General features: G+C 45.7%; 1 protein-coding gene across 9 annotated transcripts in view; it reads left to right on the top strand.

The window, feature by feature from the left end:
- Positions 1-19856, top strand: part of LOC119256669 (nuclear body protein SP140-like protein) — a 31653-nt gene extending 11797 nt beyond the window's left edge. For 3 of the 9 annotated variants that reach the window (XM_054700207.1, XM_037524441.2, XM_054700208.1), the window contains exons 7-20: positions 1169-1252; positions 3204-3287; positions 5236-5346; positions 5458-5511; positions 6941-7021; positions 7927-8031; positions 9842-9984; positions 11045-11092; positions 14036-14080; positions 16944-17059; positions 17644-17752; positions 18050-18127; positions 18329-18472; positions 19656-19856. In XM_054700207.1, coding sequence (XP_054556182.1) covers positions 1169-1252; positions 3204-3287; positions 5236-5346; positions 5458-5511; positions 6941-7021; positions 7927-8031; positions 9842-9984; positions 11045-11092; positions 14036-14080; positions 16944-17059; positions 17644-17752; positions 18050-18127; positions 18329-18472; positions 19656-19766 — 1313 coding nt within the window. In that variant the 3' untranslated portion in view covers positions 19767-19856. The remainder of the gene's footprint in view (positions 1-1168; positions 1253-3203; positions 3288-5235; positions 5347-5457; positions 5512-6940; positions 7022-7926; positions 8032-9841; positions 9985-11044; positions 11093-14035; positions 14081-16943; positions 17060-17643; positions 17753-18049; positions 18128-18328; positions 18473-19655) is intronic. The other 6 variants (XM_054700209.1, XM_037524445.2, XM_037524443.2 and 3 more) reach the window with 5 other exon arrangements.
- The last annotated feature ends 119 nt before the right edge of the window (positions 19857-19975 follow it).

The raw sequence follows: 19975 nt of genomic DNA, 5'->3' as shown, positions 1-19975 counted from the left end.
GCTTTTTTCCTGTGGAGTTGTTAGGTTGCGTGTGGTTCTTCTACTCCCTACTGTCTGTTTTCTAATTTGCCGTATGCGTTGGGACACTGTGTTGCTGGGACTGGTCAGCATCTTGGGTGAACTTCTCCACTCCCCTCTGGCTCCTCCTGGAGCCAACTGTCTGTTTCAAGCAGTCTTTACTGAAGAAAGGTCCCTGTTCTAAAATGCCAATGTGGGGACACACTCTCCTGTGCTCCTGGTCTGCCCTGGCGGTGGGTTCCCGCTCCCCCTCTGGGCTTGGACTGCAGGCCAGAAGGGGCCTGGTGTGGGCGAACTTCCCCGCTCACCTCTGGTTCCTGAGGGAGCTTTCTGCTGGTTTCAGACAGTCTTTACTGAAGAAATGTCCCTGTTCTAAAATGGCAATGCAGGACTCACTCCCTGCGCGTCCAGTCTCAGGCATAATCTTCTGCGCACCCGGTCTGCCCCGGCCTTGGGTGCCCGCTCCCCCTCTGGGCTCAGACTGTTGGTCGGAAGGGGCCCGGTGTGGGCTAACTTCCCAGCTGGCCACTGGCTCCTCCGGGAGCCTTCTGCCGTTTTCAAGCAGTCTTTTCTGAAGAAAGGTCCCTGTTCCATGGGGTGTTAGTGACTTTTTTTCTGGTCACTAGGTGGCACCAGAGATCTCTCCTAGTGTCCTTGGGGAACTGTTTTTTTTCACCCCGTGGGAGAGGGAACAGAGCGGGAATGGTAGGGTAAACCTCAACGGCTTTGGGGTGCTGTGTCTGCCTTGGGCCCCACCGTCGTGGAGAACCCACGCCCCGAATTTCGTGTCCCGGGTCTCAGTTCCAAAGCCCTCAGGTCCAGGACGTGGGCTGTAGCGCAGTTCAATGACCGCAGAAATGGCGCCTTTTGCCCCCTCCACCTTCTCTCTTATTCTGTCCCTCATCATGCACTTACATGGAAGAAGTGTGCACAGATTGAAAAGGAGAGAGAGTAAGTGTACAGGGAGGGAGAGAGACAGGTGGAGTGTCTTCAGTCCCCATGGTTGTGGCCGAAGCTTCCTTAACCCCTAGGTCCAGGAGAGCATGAGGCCAGCGACAGTCTCACCCATGAGATTTGTGAACCCCTCGGTTTACAGCCGTGGTTTCCTTTGGTCACATGCCGGTTCTCTAAGAGATTTAATTCTATTCAGCAGAAGACAGTGATACCAGTTTAGAAATGTCTGCTGAAGAATCACCTCAGCAAGCATTGAGCTCCCCAGCAAGAAGTGAGCCAGGTAAGGGAGGTGGGGATTGTTGGGGAAGCAGGGGTCAGGAGGATGGTGCTTCCTGAGGGTTTTCCTCTGAGCACACCCCACAATCAAAAGTGCAGTTAATTCTCAAATACCATTTTTTTTAAAGATTTATTTATTTTATTTATTTATACAAGCACCGGGTATAGTCAGAAGCACAGGAGGGTGAGAGAATTCACCAGAGCCAGAGCGGGGAGCAGAGCAGGCAGAAGGACCAAAGCACACTGCTGAGGGGAGCAGCGGGCAGCAGGAGAGGTCTGCGCGCCTAGTGGGACCTTCCTCCAGTGGCCAGGGAGCAGCCTGGGATCGAACCAGCGCCGCAGAGGCTGCGGGCAGCTTTGCAACCCAGCGCTCGACCGCTGCACCACCAGGGAGGCCCTCAAATACCATTCTTCATAGTTACCTTGGCCCTTTGGAGAAATGCAGGGATAGGAAACCTTAAAAAATTCCATGATAGGAGGTTTTTGTTTGGGGTTGTAGATCTTCCTACAGTCAGTTGTAGCACACAGGATTCCACATAGTGGAAAAAACAAGTGTTGCACAAAAATTTAATTAACTTCAGTGGAACATTCATAAGTGCAAAGGAAAATGTGATGGTTGATGTGAAAATCCAGGCATCCAGGAAAATCTTATTCATGAATTTGAGTAGAAGCTATCTATTCCTTGCAATTGTTGGCATGTTCTGAGGCACTTTGGGTGGTAAAGATGTCAAATAATTCATTTGATATCCGTTTTTTATGTGGGTGCTTGAATAGATTTTTTTTTTTTAAGATTTGTTTATTTATTTATACAAGCACTGGGTACAGTCAGAAATATGGGAGGGTGAGAGAATTCACCAGAGCCAGAGCAGGGAGCAGAGCAGGCAGAAGGACCGAGTACACTGCTGAGGGGAGCAGTGGGCACGGCAGGAGAGGTCTGTCACGCCATGTGGGACCCTTGCCAGAGGAAGGGGATTGAACTGGCGCTGCAGAGGCTGCAGGCAGCTTCGCAGCCCACTGCTCAACTGCTGCTCCACCAGGGGAGGCCCTGCTTGAATAGATTTAAAACAGAAGGTCACAACATTTAGAAGTTATGGCCTATTCCAAGGGCATAGCAGCTTTTGGTCTTAGCAGTTTGATATGTTCTAGACACATGTGACTAACTTTACCTACTTCGGATAATTTTGCTTTCTGCATGGGTGGGACTCTACCAGAGAGTCTGAAGCAGTCATTGCATCGCCAATGTGGTATTTCATTAAATCTAATTCAATTCAGTTCCATTCAATTCAATTCAGTTTCTTTTCATTTCATTTTATCCTAATTTTAACCTTTGTGATAAAACTTGTCATAAAGTGATAATATTAAGTCAGGATGCAGTATAGGGACACACAAAATATACCTTCTGGAAGTAGATAGTGAAAACAAAATCCTAGGATGCCTCTTTATTGAATAAGGGTACTGTGTGTGTATGTGTGTGTGTGTGTGTGAATCACATATTCTTTATCCATTTGTCTGTTGATGGACACCTAGATTGTTTCCATACCTTGGCTATTGCAAATAATCATGCAATGAACAGGGGGAATACCTATTTCTCAACAAAGTGACTTTACTTCCTCCAGGTCTATATGCCCAGAAATGAAATTACTGGGCAACATGGTAATTGTATTTTCAACTCCATGCTGGAAACTCCACCCTGTTTGCTGCAGCAGCTGTCCTAATCCTCAAACCACAACAGTGCTCAAGGGTTCACTTTTCTCTGCATCCTCACTGGCATGTTATCTCTTGCTGTGACACTCTCTGAACTAATATAAACTGTGCCATATGACATCATCTAAAAGAGGGGGTAGCGACATGATGTTTACAATCCCTGGAGTAAGGGAAGAAAATCTCGGGGGCTTCACAGTTAGGGTTTCCTTTGGTCACACGCCAGGTTCTCTAAGAGATTTAATTCTATTCAGCAGAAGACAGTGATACTGATTTAGAAACATATGATGAGGAACAGCTCCAGCAAGCATTGAACTCCCCAACAGAAAGTGGATCAGGTAAGGGAGGTGGGGACTGTCTGGGATGTAGGTGTCAGGAGGATGGTGTTTCCTGAGGGTTTTCCTCTTAATTCTGCCTAGAATGGGGCTTATGTTAATATCTAGAAAATAATTATTCACATAAACCATTGATTTCCCCAAGCCAATAATATAGGAAATTCTCATCAACTCTTGACATCAATAAAAACTGAACATCAATGTATTAAAGAAAGGAATTTGGCTTTAGAAGAGATTGTCATTATGTTAGGCACAACAGCACTTAGGTGGACCTATTTAGCTTACTACTGCAGATCTTGAATCACTCATTGTGTAGGTAAGCTGATGCTCAGATTAAGTATAAATAGATCCTATGCAGGAGAATTTTCCAGATATTCTAAAGTTAGTCTTTCTTTAGTACACTTAGTCTGGTAGTTTTATTTGTAGAGTAGATCCATACCTATTAAATTTATAAACTTTTTTTTAAAGAAAAGAAAGGAGTATTCATTAGATAATAGTCTGAAAGAAACAGCTATTGATTGAACATGGAAATTTTGGTAATTTTTTCTTTCCTTTTATAGAATACCATCTCATGCATTTTTCATTTTTCAAGTGTCAATATTTCCATGGAAGCCCAAAATGACCTTTTGTGAAATGTTGCTGTTTTTTAAGTTATGTGCAAAAGTTAGAATCACACCAAGTGTACAAACTCCCTCTTCCTTTTGTGCACTCAGTATGATGCTGGTGGGAGATTGTGACTTTGGCAAAGACAGTTCACAGTGAACAACATAGGTGTGAGTGTGTCTTGCACATGATGGGGTCTTGGGCTCATCAGCCAAGGTAAACACTCCAAAGGGACACACGAGCAGATACCTCATAGTTGCAATCAAATTATGTACTCGATAAAATTATTTTCTTTCACAAACTGATAGGTGGCAAGTAGCTTCATGAAAGTTTTAATGAAGCTAAAGTGTGTCCAACTGTCTTTGCATAAATTGGCTACTAATAGACCCATGTCTACTACCTGGTCTTTGGGGCTGACTTGACTGTGGATTTGTCAAGTCTGTGCCTCCATCCACGTGTTTTGGTCACTATCTTCTAACGTTCAGGAAGCACAGCACGGTCAGGAACAGGCAGACTCAATGGACACAGACACAGATTTCTGGAGTGACTCTGGCTGGTCGACTGACTTCCAAAAGTCTAAGGCTGCCTGTGACTAGCTAGCTTTAAATTAGTGGTGTAAATAGTCATTGGCCAATGGGGTTGAGTTAAACTGGTTCTGGTAACCTAAAATTTTCAAAGCAGCATTCCCCCCACCACCACCAAAAGGACAAGATCTTTTTTATTCTTTGAGTTGCAAGTAAAACATGGGAGAGAAAGCAGAATGAGGTGCAAAAGATGAGGAAGCGTGGTTCTGTTAGATCTCAGATGTGATTATTGGAGCAGAGATACTTTTTCTCCAGAAGGCAGCTCGTCTTAGCTCAGAAGATCAGTGTGTAGCATGAGAGCACCAGGAGCGTTTTCCCAGGCTGGTTTCAGGATCCCTGGACTGTGGCTTTTTTGTTTCTCTTTAGTCTCTGGTGAACTAGAAGTTCTGCAAATGAATAAAGAGGCTTCAGAAGCTAGCCTCCTCTCCTATGATGGTCACAGTAATAATGACTTAAAAATAATTAAAAAACAGAATTCTGATAAGACCAAAGAGAGTACTTTGTATACCTGTATACAAAGTATACCTCTCAGACCCCAGGCTGAGTGGTGACTGGCCTCTATGACTTCTTCCCTATCACTTGCTGATTTCTAGGTACTGTAGACCTTGTATACTTCGTATCCAAGTTTAGAAAAAGTCAACTATTGCCCCCAATGAAAGACTTCAAAGGAAGAATAGATAAATGGGGATCAAGCAGGGTACAGAGGAGAGGGTCACTGGGACAAATAAAACTCTTCATAAATCATGCTTTTAACCCAAAAACAGAGTTACCAGCCCTTGAAAAAGAGACATGTCCGTGTGTAATGTGCTCCCCCAAATGTGTGCCAGCAAGTTGGAAAGCAGGGCCTGAACATAGCCAAGCGTGTGACATGATAGGTAAGGCTGCCTGAAGACCGTGGTTTGGGGGTGACCCTGAGCAACCACAGACCCCAGGCTGAGTGGTGACTGGCCTCTATGAGTTCTTTGCTATCACTTGCTGTTTTCTAGGCACTGTAGACCTTGGAACCAACTCTACTTTGGCAAGAGTCAAGAGGAAGAGAAGTAAGAATGACTAAGATTTTACTTGCTTTGGGGGTTAAAAGAAGTTTTTTAATGTCACTTTCATTATAGATATCCATAGCTTAATCTCTGGATCATGCAATCCCTTATTTTACATGGTGAAAAGTATTTTACAATATAATCAAGGAGGTACCTTGCAAGAGCAGATTACCTTGGATTATCTCGGTGCTCCCAATATAATCATAGAGGCCTCAAAAAGTGGAGAATCATTCCTGATGGGGGAGAGAAGTGGCTGAAGAAGGTAGTCACAGAGAGAGACAATGTTGCTGACTTTGAAGATGGAGGGAAAGAGCAAAGTTTGTAGGTCACCCCTAGAAACCAGAAAATTCAAGGAAATAAATGCACTTTCATAGCTTCCAGGAAGAAACAAAGACCAGCTGAAATCTTGATTTGAACCCAAAGAAATCTTGTCAGAGTTCTAACCCACATAGTTATAAGATGAAAACCCACTAAATCTGGGTTACTTGTTATGGCAAAAAAAAAAAAAAAAGGAAGAGTAACGCAGATCTTGCTTATTGGAAGTGGGGTGCAGCTATCACACATACCTAAAAATATGAATGTGGTTTCAGAATTGGGCAATGGGCAGAGGAAGATTGGCAAATGGGAAGAACTTCAAATAAAAGGATAGAAAATGTCTGGATAGCCTTGCACAATTTGTTAGCAAAAATTTAGATGCCAAAGAGTTTCCTAGTGAGGGAAGAAAGCAAAGAACGTGGTAAACCTATAATATCTTCAAGATATGTCCTGAAGATATGCAAAGGCAGAACTTTCTGAGTATGTACCTAAGGAGATTGCTAAGTAAAGTGATAAAGATTAAATTGGAATAAAGGAAGTAATAAAATCAGCACAGAAATTAACAAAATGGAGATTTAAAAACCAGAAAGTGGTTCTTTTAAAAAGACTAACAAAATAGACAAATGTTTAGCCAGACTCACTAAGAAGACAGAAAACAAACACAAAAAATTATAACTAAAAAAGAAGTTACAACAGATACTACAGAAATAAAAAGGATAATTACAGAGTATGATGAATAATTACACAGCAACAAATTGGGCAATCTTGAAGAAATGGAAAAATTCTTAGGCATATGCAACTTTCCAAGACTGTGTTATCTATGTATTATATATACAACCACAACAGTTACCTTTCAGTCTAAGACACCAGCAAAATATTTTCCAATGTTGCTTTTTCTAATTTTTAAGGGAAGCTCATCCCCTAGAATCTCTCAGGTACATGCAGAGGACAATGTAACTCAGAATCAGCCTCACTGGTAGTTAAGAATTTTGCCCCATTCTTGTGGATCACAGTCTGGAAAAAAAAAAAAAAAAAAAACTTGAAAATTATTAACCACAGGCTTTGGGAATTACATTTATGGCTCTGAATGATTAACTTCTCTCTCTCTTTTTTTAAGAAAAAAAGAAAGGACATTCCTGGACAAGAATTAAGAGAATCCGGAGAAACACACAAAATGCTAAGCGCACCAAGAGAAATAGTCAGTTTATTAAGACACTGCTTATGGTTTTGGTTTTCTTGCCTCTTACAGTCTCCCATGACAGTTTCTGAGCTGTCCTGTCAGTTAGGATATAGGCATAGACACTGTAAAAAGAGGCCCCAACATACCTGCCTTCAAAAATGGTTTATTTCTCACAAATTTAATAGTCCATGCTGCATGGCCCAGGGTTAATAGGGAAGCACAGCCACCTTCATTCAGTATGTGGCTTCTTCTCTTTGTGAAGACATTTTTATTTGGAAAGATACAGCCTCTTTCAGTTTATTCATTCAAAGGCCTTCTGTAGATATGACATCTCCAGCCCCCTTCCACCCATCCCATTTGCAGAATGTTCTAGAACTCCCTGAGATCTTTCCTCTCTGGAGAAAACTAATGTGAAAGTGACATGCAGTAAAGCAGAGAACACAAGTAGAAGTCAGAGGCCATCTCCTCTCTCAGTTTGCGGTCAGAGTCCTGTCAGGAGGGACAAGTTCAGTCTGATTTGTCTCCAGCTACCTAACTTCAGTGAGCGAGTTACAGCTGGACTGCTCCCTCAGCCTGTGACCACAGTCTACACTTAGTGTCCTGTGGAGGACTGATAAATTAGGAGTTAAGACAGTTTGATGGATCCTAGTTTCTCTGCTAAAGCATTTTCTTTGTGTGAGATTTGACGATGATATAGAGGTAGACATCAAGAGTTCTGTATTAAAAGTGACACTTTGCCTCTTTTAATTAAAAAAATACAGTGTTAATGGTATGGATATACCCTAGAAGTAACTAGAGACTTGTGCAGTCAACTTTCCTAAGTACCCCTCTGTCTTTTTAGGAAAAAGCTCAAGGTGGGCAGGGGTGGGGTGGGGGGAGGTGTGCAATTGCAAAATGAGATGGAACAAGGAAATCTCTTTCAGGATCAAGAAATCACAGACATGAAAATGTGGATTTTCACTCTCAAATACTGCCTGTGACCTGTGGTGAGGTGACAGGGATGTTATATAAGAGGAAATTGCAACGAGGTGGGTGTCATGGTCTACTTTAATTTTCAACTCCTATCTGATGGGATCCCATGGAGCAGTGGAATTATCCATGTGCATTAGACATCATTCAAGAAATTGGGGCTGCAGCTGACTTGAGAGGGGGAGGAAGGGATCCCTAAGATGGTGGACATAGTCTACACAGTAGGTGCTCACTCCCACACAGATGTGTCCATGGGATTGCCCAACGAACCAGAGAAAAGGGAGGGACTTCGCCTCCACCTTTATAACCTGTATCCCTTCTGGCTCATTATGCTAAGGACAGGACACCAACGCCATAAGAAGAGCCCAGAATTTAGAACAGAAAACCCAATTCCCCGCCTCAACGATGCCAAGAGTGACAGATTCATTTGAGTAGAGAAGGGAACCTCCCTGAGGCTGAAATTTCTCATCCAAAAAGAGAATAATAAAACCCCGCTTCATGGTATAAGTATGAGGAATTACTTTACATAAGTCAGATAAAGAATTGAACAGCTTTACTGAGATAAAACTCACATGTCATACTCTTCAGCACTAAGAGTGTACAGTTCAATGTTGAGTTTTGTTTGTACAGTCACAGGATTATACAGTCATCACCACCTTATGGATTTAGAATACCCCTCCCAAAGGAAGCCCTAGGTTTATTAGCAGTCAAAAACTCTCCACCTTACCTCACCGCCCAGTGCTAATCAGTCACAGATCTAATTTCTGCCCTATAAATATTCCCTTCTAGAGATCTCATACAAAAGCAATCTGTAATATATGCCTGTTGTGATTGGTTCTTTTACTTAGCTTGATGTTATCCAGGGTCATCCTTGTACTGCTGTATTTTGCCTCTTTTAATTCAAATAATGCAGTGTTAATGGTATGGATATACCCTATCTTTTTTCTCCACTTCTCAGCTTGGGTTGCTTCCGTTCTTTTAACTATTGTGAATAATGCTGTTGTGAACATCTACGTGAAAGCTTATGTATGAGCATCTATTTTCAATTCTTTGGGGTATACTGCCAGGGTGAAACAGAAAATGTCCTAATTCTCTGTTTAAGTTGTTAAGGAAACACCAAAATGTTTTCCACAGTGGCTGTACCAGCTTATAGTCCCATCAGCAACATATGAGGGCTCCAATTTCTCTACTTCCTTTCCAACTCTGGTTATTCTCTTTTTTTATTATGGTTCACCTAGTGAATAGGAAATAGTTTCTCACTGTGGTTTTGACTTGATTTTCTCTAATGATTAATGATGTTTACCACTAGACTCTTTTACACATAACTGAAAATTTCTGCCAGATAACAGGATTCAGGGGTGGAGAAGTCTCTATTCAATAGAGCCATTCAATGAGTCATGTGGTGGATGTGGTTGGGGTGCCATTCTGAGCAGCACACGCCACCCCTGCCCCCCACCTCCGAAACTGCCATCCCTGAGCAACCTGAGCTTCTGCTGCCACTTGTCACCACAGTTAACTGGAAACTCTGTCCTATTCTCAAGCCCCAGAATTCAATATCACATTGAAATCCTCCCACTCTTCAGAATCACTTCCTTTTTCTTTGTAGGTGATTTGGAAACCTTTTAGAAGGTAGATTTTGATGGTAATTATCAATTTTTGTTGTACAAACTGAAAGAAATATGCACAGAAAGTAGGAAGTCTCCTGTGAGGGCACTAAATGGCTGGGCTTGAGGATTCTGAAATTGGTCACCCCCCTCCCATTGTTGATCTTGAGCCCTAATGGGTGTATCCATGTCCATTGGGGTGGAGACCACCTTCTGCATTCTGAGAACAAAGAGAGCTCAAAACCAATGTATGCTCATCTTGCAGGAACCTCTGTACGGTGTATACAATGTGAGGATGGAAATTGGCTCACCCCCAGGGCATTTGAAGTCAAAGGAGGCCTTGAAAGATCAAAGAATTGGAAGAAGAGTTTGCGCTGTGGTGGGATACCCCTGCAAATGCTGATAGAGGTATGGCGGTGATGGGGCAGGAAATGTGACTTTCCTTGATATACTCCACGGTGTGGTCACCATTTGCTCCCTGAGTATTTGCTGAGTTATAGTTTAAGCCCTGATGCCTCTGAGTTTAGCCTTACACTTGGGAGAAAAGAGGCCCACAATCATAACCTCAGTACAGTGCAGCACATAAATGTAGTAAAAGGCGCTCTGTCAGAAGAAATGCAGGGGTGGAGGGAGGGAGAGTTCATTCTGACGATAAACACAGACAGCTTCGTGCACTGAAAGAGGCGTCGACAGTGATGCACATGGGAAGAAGACAATCCATGGAAAGCATGATATGAAAATCAGAACCACAGTCAAAGTTAAGGCAGACAGACTGTGTGTGATCCACCTGTGGGGGTTGTTTGCAAGGGTGTAAGGTCAAGCTAATGAGTTTAAACTCATAGACACTCTCTTGGAGAGCCAGGGGACCTTGATGCCATCAATGTCTTTCAACCCAAGAAACCCATATTCAGCCTACAGTGCTCAGCTCAAATGTCAACTCTCTCTCTGAATATTCCCTGGCTGAGCTGGCCCTGGCCACCCCTCACCGGGGCTTCCAGAGTCCTCTATTAAGACTCTTCTTATGCCATTGATTATTTATCCTTCCATGCATTTTCTTTTTCTCTCTAGACCCCTCTGAGGGTTGTCTATCTTTGTGTGCCCATGGCTGAGCAGAGTGCCTGACATCCAGTAGGTTTAGGACTGATGGAATTGCCCTGGTGTAAGGACACAAGCTAGGGTGGCATTGGTGAAAATGGAAAGGAGGTGTGATGTGTCCAAGACATCGTGAAGAAAGTCCTCTTAATCTTAGGGGAAAAGCACAAGAGAAAGGAGACGCTACAGATACCAGCTTCAATTGATTGAATTCCAGAATTACAAGTGTGTGGGTGAGAGAGAGATGGTTTCTCACTTTGAGTTTGAGTTGATAGTGGGACATTCAGGTAGAAATATTTGGGAAGAGGTTCAAAATGCCAGACTCACGAAACAAAAGCACAGGCTAACCATGTACTTGGATCTTTTTTTCTCTCAGGATGGATTTCTAGATAAACCTCCAAGAAACTATAACAGGAGAGGAAAGGTGATTATTATATAACTTTCTACAAGCTCTTCTTATTAACTGGTTTGACATGTTCAATATGTTATTTCGTGGTCCCCATGTAGGTAAGTAAAGTTAAGCTTCATCCATCCATCCTACCTGTTGTTTTTTGTTCCCATGTACCTTCAAAATAGCTGCTATGAACAGTCATATTGTATAGGCAAGGTCTTCTTTGAATGGTAAACCATTTGAGATGCAGATGATAAAGAGTCATCCAAATAGAACTCAGGGATGAGTTTTAGCAATTGATGTAAAGGTAGTAAGCGTGTCCAAGTTGGAAAAGCAAACGTGTTTGGGTATGGTATACAGGAAAACATTTCCTAAAAAATGATAGGGTCATCTTCAACTTACAGGTTTTTTTTTTCCCTTTCATACTATTTTCTACCTTGATTTAAATCAGAGGGAGCAAAACTTTGCTCACCTTCACTAGATGGCTAGGCTGGGGGACTGAAGCCATATACCATTCCATGTGGGTGGCAAACAAAAGCCAACTTCTTTTTGGAGCCTTTACATTTCCTTATACCTTGTAACAAAATGTACACACAGGCATGAAAAATTATTTTCAAGGGGTATGTATCTCCCCTTCACGAGGATGGTGCTGTTGAGAAAACTTCTGGGAGACTGACGTATTGCACAGGAGGGGCTACCCTAGAATATAGTTCTGTTCACTTTGATGCCACCCCTTTGGCACTACCAGGGAGGCTGTGCAGACCTCCCTTATCACTGTGAAGGTGATTTCTCCTTTTATGGAAGAGTTATGGAGAGGGCAGTCAAGCTTGTAAGGGGCGGAGTAGATTCAGGACAAGCTGATGGTTCTCTAAGACTGGTTTGGATATACAAGATAAATAACCAGTTATTTTACCAAGAAAATGGGTACATTTGAGAAAAGCAGGTGAACTGAAATTTGGAAAATGCACATAATTGCAATAGTGAACTATAAGCAAATCCAGATACTCAAAGGTGGGAACCCTGCTGTTATTGGGGAAAGCAGGGGAATGGGGTGGGGGTGGTAGCTACTTGGTGACGAGTGACAGCACTTCTTATTGGTGGAGGTATTGCTGTGCAGGATGACTCTCCCTTTGGGATACTAAAGTGACTTCTTCCTGTTTGGAAGTGTAAGGGTTTGCTTCTTCCCTTTGGGGCATGCAAGAATGAAACGTGCATGACAATGTCAAGTAGTGATATGTGAGTTCCCTTTACAGGCCTTCCCAACTTCAGTTTTAGTGGATGTTCCTTTATTAATTTTCACGCTAGACATGGATGAGCATTTGAGGAAGAATGGTGGGGAAGAAATGTAATTCTTAAATACCACAGATAGAAATAGATGTTGAGACATTCACAGAGCTCTCAGCTCAGTCACACTTAGTTGGCCAATAGGACTTCACCTTCCAACAGCAATTTGAGGTCCAGGCCTTTAAATGACCTGATGTTCTGGATGGTTTGAGCTATCAGTTCTGGGATGTTTCATCCCCAGCATTACCCAAAGGGAAACGCTTGTTTGCCCTTGTTAGTGAGTATGTTAACAACCAGCTTTGGGGCCATTCTCCAGGCATCAATACCCCCTCAGTCTAGATCACCCACGTGAACTGGCAGCTTCCTATGTACAATATCTACCCTGAGTCATGAGCACAACATTGTTTGCAACAAGCTGCTATTGCCTCTGGCTTCTCCTGAGTCGACCAAGAAACATCTTAAGTCTCCCATGAGGAGAACAGCCTCCCAGAGAGGTCCCAGGATTTATTACTACCCCAGGGGCCCTCTGTACCTCCCAGAGGATCTCGAGTTTTGACAGAGCCCCTTGGTCTCTAGAAACTTCATTGTCACTCTGGTAACCACAACAGTTTCCTGTCTCCTGACAAGGGCCATGCACATGTCCCAGTGACAGTTGCCATGTTCTGAAATGATCAGTACACTCCTCTGGAACAACCATTTATTGTTTGGTAATATTTGCTTAGAGATAGCAAACAATCACTTTTCCTAAGCAAAACAATACTTGTTTATTCAGTCACTAAGTAATAATCAAGCACAATCTTTGTGTTTTGTGCTTATTTAAAAAGGCAAGAAATGTGGCCTGTTCTCAATGGGCTGATTTAGGCCTGGGTCCCTCAGGGACTAATCCTCAATGGACATTGAAGAAGACTGAAATAATATCCTTGACCTTAAGGATTGTTTCAACTTCACTGTCTAACGTGGAAGAATAACTCATGGGGGTGATGGGAACGGGCCTCTAGGCCTTGTAGAGAGGTGGGCAGTGATATGGCCACTGCTAGGGTCATTCTCCCATGGGTCACACATGTCTATCACCTCTCTGTCCTGGCTGTATATAAGCTCAGGTGCCTAGATCCCAGGAGGGAAGGAGGCCAGGTGGTTCTACTGGATAAGCAAAAGCAACATAAACCTAGTAGGTGGCAGTCAGTGACCTCTGAATAGTCAGCCAGCTGACATCTTGGGATTTGGATGGAGGGGAGATGAGGGTGGCCTCCTGGAAGAATTATAGCACTGGGAACCTGGGATGCAGTTTAATCTTTGGGGCTTTTTGCACTGGGGCTGCTGGTGATGCGTCCTGAGCCGACACACTCGTTGCACCTCCTCCCATGGGACAAGGCCCTCTGGTGTAGAGAAAATGCCTGAATGCCCCTCGGAGGACATTTTCTCTAATTCCATCATTGAAAACAGGGCCAGACTCCTACATGACCATGCAAAGGTCTGTCTTGGGTCTGAAAGCCAGAGAAGGAAGTTCACGGGGCCATGAGGTGGCGCCTGGCACTTGGAAGACTTCTAGCCCAAATATAGGCCATACAAACAACTGAAACCCTGAGTAGACTGAGTAGACTGTGACTAGAATCCTTTAACAGGCAGCAGTTTAATAAGTGGTTAATTCAAGCTCCCATTCAATATTGTCACTTAATCTTTCTCTCTTTTCAGGGGAAAACACAGAATTCTTTCGGTTATCCCTCAGTTGATCCTTATGTAAGTTTTTTTTTTTTTTTTAAAGATTTATTTATTCATTTATTTATTTATTTATACAAGCACTGGGTACAGTCAGAAGCGCGGGAGGGCGAGAGAATTCACCAGAGCCAGAGCGGGGAGCAGAGCAGGCAGAAGGACCGAAGTACACTGCTGAGGGGAGCAGCGGGCGGCAGGAGAGGTCTGCGCGCCATGTGGGACCCTCCTCCGGTGGCCAGGGAGCAGCCGGGGATCAAACTGGCGCTGCAGAGGCTGCGGGCAGCTTTGCAACCCAGCTCTCAACTGCTGCGCCGCCTGGGAGGCCTGATCCTTATGTAAGTTTTAACCCCCACCTGGAACCCCAGACAACCCAGGCCTTTCCCCTTGGTGCATCGTCTATGTCTGATATGTTCCCCTGAGGCTCACACTCAGTAGATTAGCAGAGATGAGCAGAGAGCCACAGACACATAACCCTCGCCAGGTAGATGGTACTGGGGTGTGTCTCAGGGCAAAAGCTCCTTTCCATTTGTCCAGTGGAGACTCCCATTTTCTCATTTCCCCTGGAAAGCGGGTGTGCGAGGCCGAGTTCTAGACCACTGTGGCCTCTAAAATTGAGGTTGATGTGATCATGGCCACAGCTGGTCTGCAGATGAGCGGTGAGAAGCAAGGTTGAAGGGTGGCTGCATTTTAAAGAAGGTGGTAGAAGGAAAGCCCAGGCATTCACTCCAGGTGCAGGCAGAGCTAAGGATGTTTTAAACATCAGCCAGATGGTTGGGACCTCACTGGTGGTGCAAGGGCTTAAGTCTCAGCACTATCGAGATATTGCCAGCCACTGCAACACGAGTTCAATCCCAGGCCAGGGAGCTGACCCACAAGGCGCAGCAGACCTCTCCTGTCTTGCCTGCTGCTCCCCTCAGCAGCATATTTCAGTAGATCTGCCTGTTCTGCTCCCCACTTTGTCACTGGTGAATCCTCTCACCAACCCCTACACCTCTGGCCTGCACCCCAGTTCTTGCATGCATGAATAAATAGAAAACAAATCTTAAAAAAATACATATATGAGTCAGAAGGAATAGGCCAGATTGAGCTGCTGTGTTCAAGGGTGGGTCCTGTCGTGAGTCCTGCAGAGAGACATGCGCCAGGCCAGTGGGTCCCTTATAGAACCCTGTACCCAATCCCCAGGGCCTTCAGGGGGCTGAAACCATCACTAATGGCAATCACAGGGCATTTTCACTCAGTTTAAATATGGCTTCCTGCTTTAAATCTGCCAAAATTATGGGCGACTTCACTCTCAGAGCTAAATCATAATGGCTTTCTTTCACTGCAACAAGATTGACATTAAAGCAACCAAAGTAACCAAAGTTTAAGAATCTTGAATCCTATCTTTTTAACAGATTTCTCTCCACAACTCCAGGGGGCAGCACTCACATGGGACATCATGCAGTCATAATGACACCTGACATCCAAGAGAAAAGGGACAAATAGTTTTATACACACTTTACCTCCCAAACAATCCTCCCAAAACGTTTCGATTGTATCCACAGTGATGTTGACCCTCAGCCAACTGAGGAAGCTTCAATCTTCTGGACAGCTCTGGAGTCCAGTGTTTGTGAGGCTTGTTTGGGTGCATGAAGACACGAAGGATCAGGTCCAACTGCCCACGGGAGGGTGGCAACTGTTCCAACAAGAGCACCCTCATCTGTGTAAATCATCCCCCCTGGGACGGATACCACAAGTCAACTCAACATTGACTCAGAACATACCTTGACACTCAGATTCTGCCAAGATTAGATCTCAGCTTACTCTGCACATTGGGATCCCCTGAAGACCTCTGAAAGGCTGCATTGCCTGCCACCCACCCAAGGGGAAATTCTCATTTAATTCTCCTGAGCTGATTTAGGCATTAAGATTGTGGGGAAAGTCCCAGATGACTCTGATACTCAAAGTAACTTATTGTATGGCTTCAGAACAATACCCAAGCCCATCCGCCCCACACCAACTTGGTCAGAATCACTGCCCCTGGGACCAGGAACTCTTAATTTACACTCTTCTCTGGATCATTCTATGTGCAGCTGGGCTGAGAAACTAAGAGCTGGAGACATAAATGTTAAAAAGATATGGATTCAAGATTCTTAAACTTTGGTTACTTTGGTTGTCCTTATTCTCCTGGGGACGAGGGTCACTCTTTCTGGAGAATGATGGTGAGCTATGGGAGCCTGCCCTGAGAGGAAAAATGAGCTATGCTTGCGTGCCAGAGCAGCCTCAGAGGTTGTGCTTGCAGATCCCCTAACTTTCAGTGGGAGCACCTGGCAAGACATCCCTTTGGGCTAACGTTTCCAATATGCGGCCATTTGCACACAAAAGAAATCCCCAGAACCCAATTCATCCAACACAAATATTTTCACCCAGAAACCCAGAACATGATGCAAAGTAACTGTTGATTTGTGTGACTTATTACTTTGCACACATACAAATATCTTCCTTCTTATTTAATTTTCAATATATCCCCCTTCTGTGAGTCAGTTTAGTCATGCTGCTCTGGGCACATAAATTTAATACTTTATTGCAGGACCTGGTTTGATCTGCAAGGTTAATACAATGGTTCAGATTCCGATGAAATTGTCTTGTTTTGTCGCCAGTCTTTCTGGGATAGAATCTCTGGTTTCATGGGGCAGCTTTTCCGTCTGAATCTGTCAGGCCCGACACACGGAGCCTCCCTCCTGAATTCACCGCAGACCAGGATGTCCTCTCCTGAAATCCCTGCTCCCTGCCATCCTTCCCTGGCTCTGGGGGCTGAGAGTCCATGCAGGCCCACCCAGGCGGGCACCACCCCTCGAGCTGCCAGCTGTGAGCTCACTGGGCCTCCGGGCACTGTTTTACCTTCCAGCCAGAAAACTCTAACACGTGCGAGGTGTGCGGGGCCAGAGGGCTGCTGCTGTGCTGCGACACTTGTCCCAGGTCCTTTCACAAAGACTGTCACATCCCCCTTGAGGACACGGAGAGGTTTGTGAGACACGGTGCCCACCCGTGAGGGCCGGTCCCCCCTGCAGAGTTGGCATGGGCATGGGAGAGAGCGGGAGCTCCGAGGCCCGAGGGTGGTCCCCGGAGAACCATGTCAGCTGCTGTGCCGGGAGGGCGGTTCTTTCCTCTCCTCTGCTGCTGGAATCGCTGGTCTCCAGACGGCCGCTGTCCCAACCTAGAAGCTTCCAGCATGGACTCCCGTTCACAGAAATGGAGACGACAGTTGTTTGCGTCCGGTGCTGCGCTAGACGGGGCAGGGAACCTGGCCTGCTCTCCCCGCTCCGATGGCGCCTGGGCCCCTCCGGGACACAGCCCGTTTCTGACATGCAGGCCTGGGGACAGAGATCCTGGGCTCCCTGCAGCTCAGATGGGGAAGCAAAGGCGTCCCTCCACGTTCTGCCCACCCCCGCCACCCTGGCTGGGAGGAGGCCACTGTCTCAGGCCCCACAACGGAGCTTGGAGACGGGAGGTGTCCCCTCCAGCCATGCTCACGGAGGACAGCTACGGCCACAGGAGCAGGGGCTCTTTCCACAGCTGCTCCCCTGCCCACCTGTGCCCACCCACAGGGACCCGTGGAGCTGCACCTTCTGCGAGGTGAATGAGTCCTCGGGAAGCCAGCCGCGTCGGGGGGAGGCCGAGGTCCTGGCAAGGCCGATGCAGCCCGAGGAGCAGTTGGTGAGAGCATTGGGAACCCCCAACCTCCCTTTGCCCCTCACCCAGGAGCAGGCACATGGGCCAAGGACGAGGGGGAGGGCCCCCAGGGGAGCCTACTCTTGGAGCCAGGCCTCCAGGAGGCTGAACACACCGAGACTTGTTTGCTTGAAAACAGCTCAGCCATTCCAAGTCTGCTTCCTAGACCAATACATGTTTGGGGAAACTTCTGGAAGACTGGTGGGCATGCCTCTGCCCGGACATGCATAAGGGCTCATTCTCTCCAAGTTGCTCTCCATTCACAGTCCCCTTCTCCTGCAGAAATGTGCCTTGCTCCTCATGAAGGTCTATGGCCATTCCGAAAGCTCCTTTTTTAAGAGGATTCCACATTATTATTATGTAAGTAACAAGAAGCCATGACAACAGGCGGCAGAGGTCACCTGACCCTGACCTGGGCCCTGGGGACTCTGATCCCCGTCCAAGGGCTAAGAGCAGGAGCTGCTGTTACCTTGACCTTGTTGCATTTCTGCTGGGTTTTGTGAGAATTTGCAGAAGCAGAGTGTGTTCGTAACTGTCGCATTGATCTATTTTTCTCACCAGATTAAGGAAGTTTCTCAAAAACTGAAGGAACCCATGTGGTTGGACAAAATCAAGAAGAAGCTAAATAAGCAGGGATACTCCCGAGTGCAGGAGTTTGTGCAGGACATGCGCCTCATTTTCCAAAACCACAAAGTATCTTACAAGGTCTGTACTGCCACTGCTTCCAGCACTTTCTCTTCCCACCCCTTGTTACTGGGCATGGTGAGGGGCACCCCAGAACCCCCAAAATTCCCTTCCTAAATAAGTTCTTCCATCTACCACATCAAGACAAAACATAAGTTTGTCTTTTCTAGTGCATAAGACCTTTAATGGAAGGGAGATTTACTACAATTAGTGTGCAACAAGGACAAGAAGAGAATAACATGTTTAAATCAAGTACCCAAAGGTACCCATCCCCGCATGGGTAAATGCCCACACAGGGTAGGCCCAGAGCAGGCCCACTGAACCCAAAAACCTGAAGCATCTGCTGGTGGGGACCCATCGGAAGAGGGAAGAAATGGCCAGAAGGCTCTGGAAGGAAAAGAGCAAAATCAAAATCAAGATAAAAGCTGCCACTGTTCACTTCCCTACCGGTGTCTCACCCCCGTCTGTGGCAAGTCTCTCCTTCCCTGTCCCCCAAGGCCCGGGTCTAAGTCCCAGGCTGAGCAGCAAGCCCAGTGTTGTGCATGTCTCTGTGCTCCGCCTGCCTGCTGGGGGCTCCTGGCTTCCATCTGCTCCCTTTTTCCTTCTCCAGTCCCCTCTCCGGCTTCCCCTCGCCCTGCTCTGTCCCTCCCTCCTCAGGTGGGGCAGGGAACCTGGAACCTCCCTTTTCCCCAGAGACCACCCTGTTACACCCTGACAGCTCATTGCCCTCCACAAAGGCACCCACGGGACAGTCGAGATCCACCTGCTCCACCTCCTAAGGAGAGAATTGTCTCCTGAAGTAACCTGGTGCTTCTTCCCTCCACCAGCTCCCCTCAACCAGACTGCTGGGAATCCCCCACTTCCAGATCCCTGCTGTGAATAGGCCACTATTAACAGGGACCCCCAGAGGGGACAGAAATGACCCATGAAGCTCCACTCTTGTCTTTGAACTGTTTAAAAATGTGGGTTACTTTTCTAGCACTCACTAAGGGGAATAACCCAAACCAAATAAAGGGGTCCCCGAGTGTGGGGGTCACTTGTGGTTTCTGTCTAGTTGAGAAGAAACAAGCATGCTCTGAGGAAACGGAAGCTCCCTGAGCTGCCTGAGTTTTAGTGTGACCTGATAGAACTGGTTTAAGACAAAGGTCCTGCTCCTTCTCCCAGGGAGGCAACAATGAGGACCACTTTTTTTTTTTTTTTTCAGAGCGTTAACTTTGGCCTAAGGGGACTTAAACTGGAGGCAGAATTTGAGAAGAATTTCAAGGAAGTGTTTGCTATTCAAGAAACAACTGAGGACAGCCCCCCAGGGGAGTGACCGCCCTGGATGCCCTCAGAAATCTCTGGACAGATCTCAGAATGGTCCTTCAAAATCAACAAAAAACTACGAACCAGAGACACTTTTAAGGGGGTGGGGGTGGGAGGGGAGAGATTGGGGTCAGAATGGGGGGCTGCAATTGTATGGGGAATATAAAAATAAAATTTATTATTAAAATAAAAAAAAAAAATGGTCCTTCCCTGGCAGCT

This window comes from Talpa occidentalis, unplaced genomic scaffold (genome assembly GCF_014898055.3).
Source record: "Talpa occidentalis isolate TD23 unplaced genomic scaffold, MPIMG_talOcc4v2.1 talOcc4.369, whole genome shotgun sequence".
NCBI lineage: Eukaryota > Metazoa > Chordata > Mammalia > Eulipotyphla > Talpidae > Talpa > Talpa occidentalis.
Note: the sequence above shows the minus strand (reverse complement) of the source record. Positions and strands in the feature narration are given on the sequence as shown.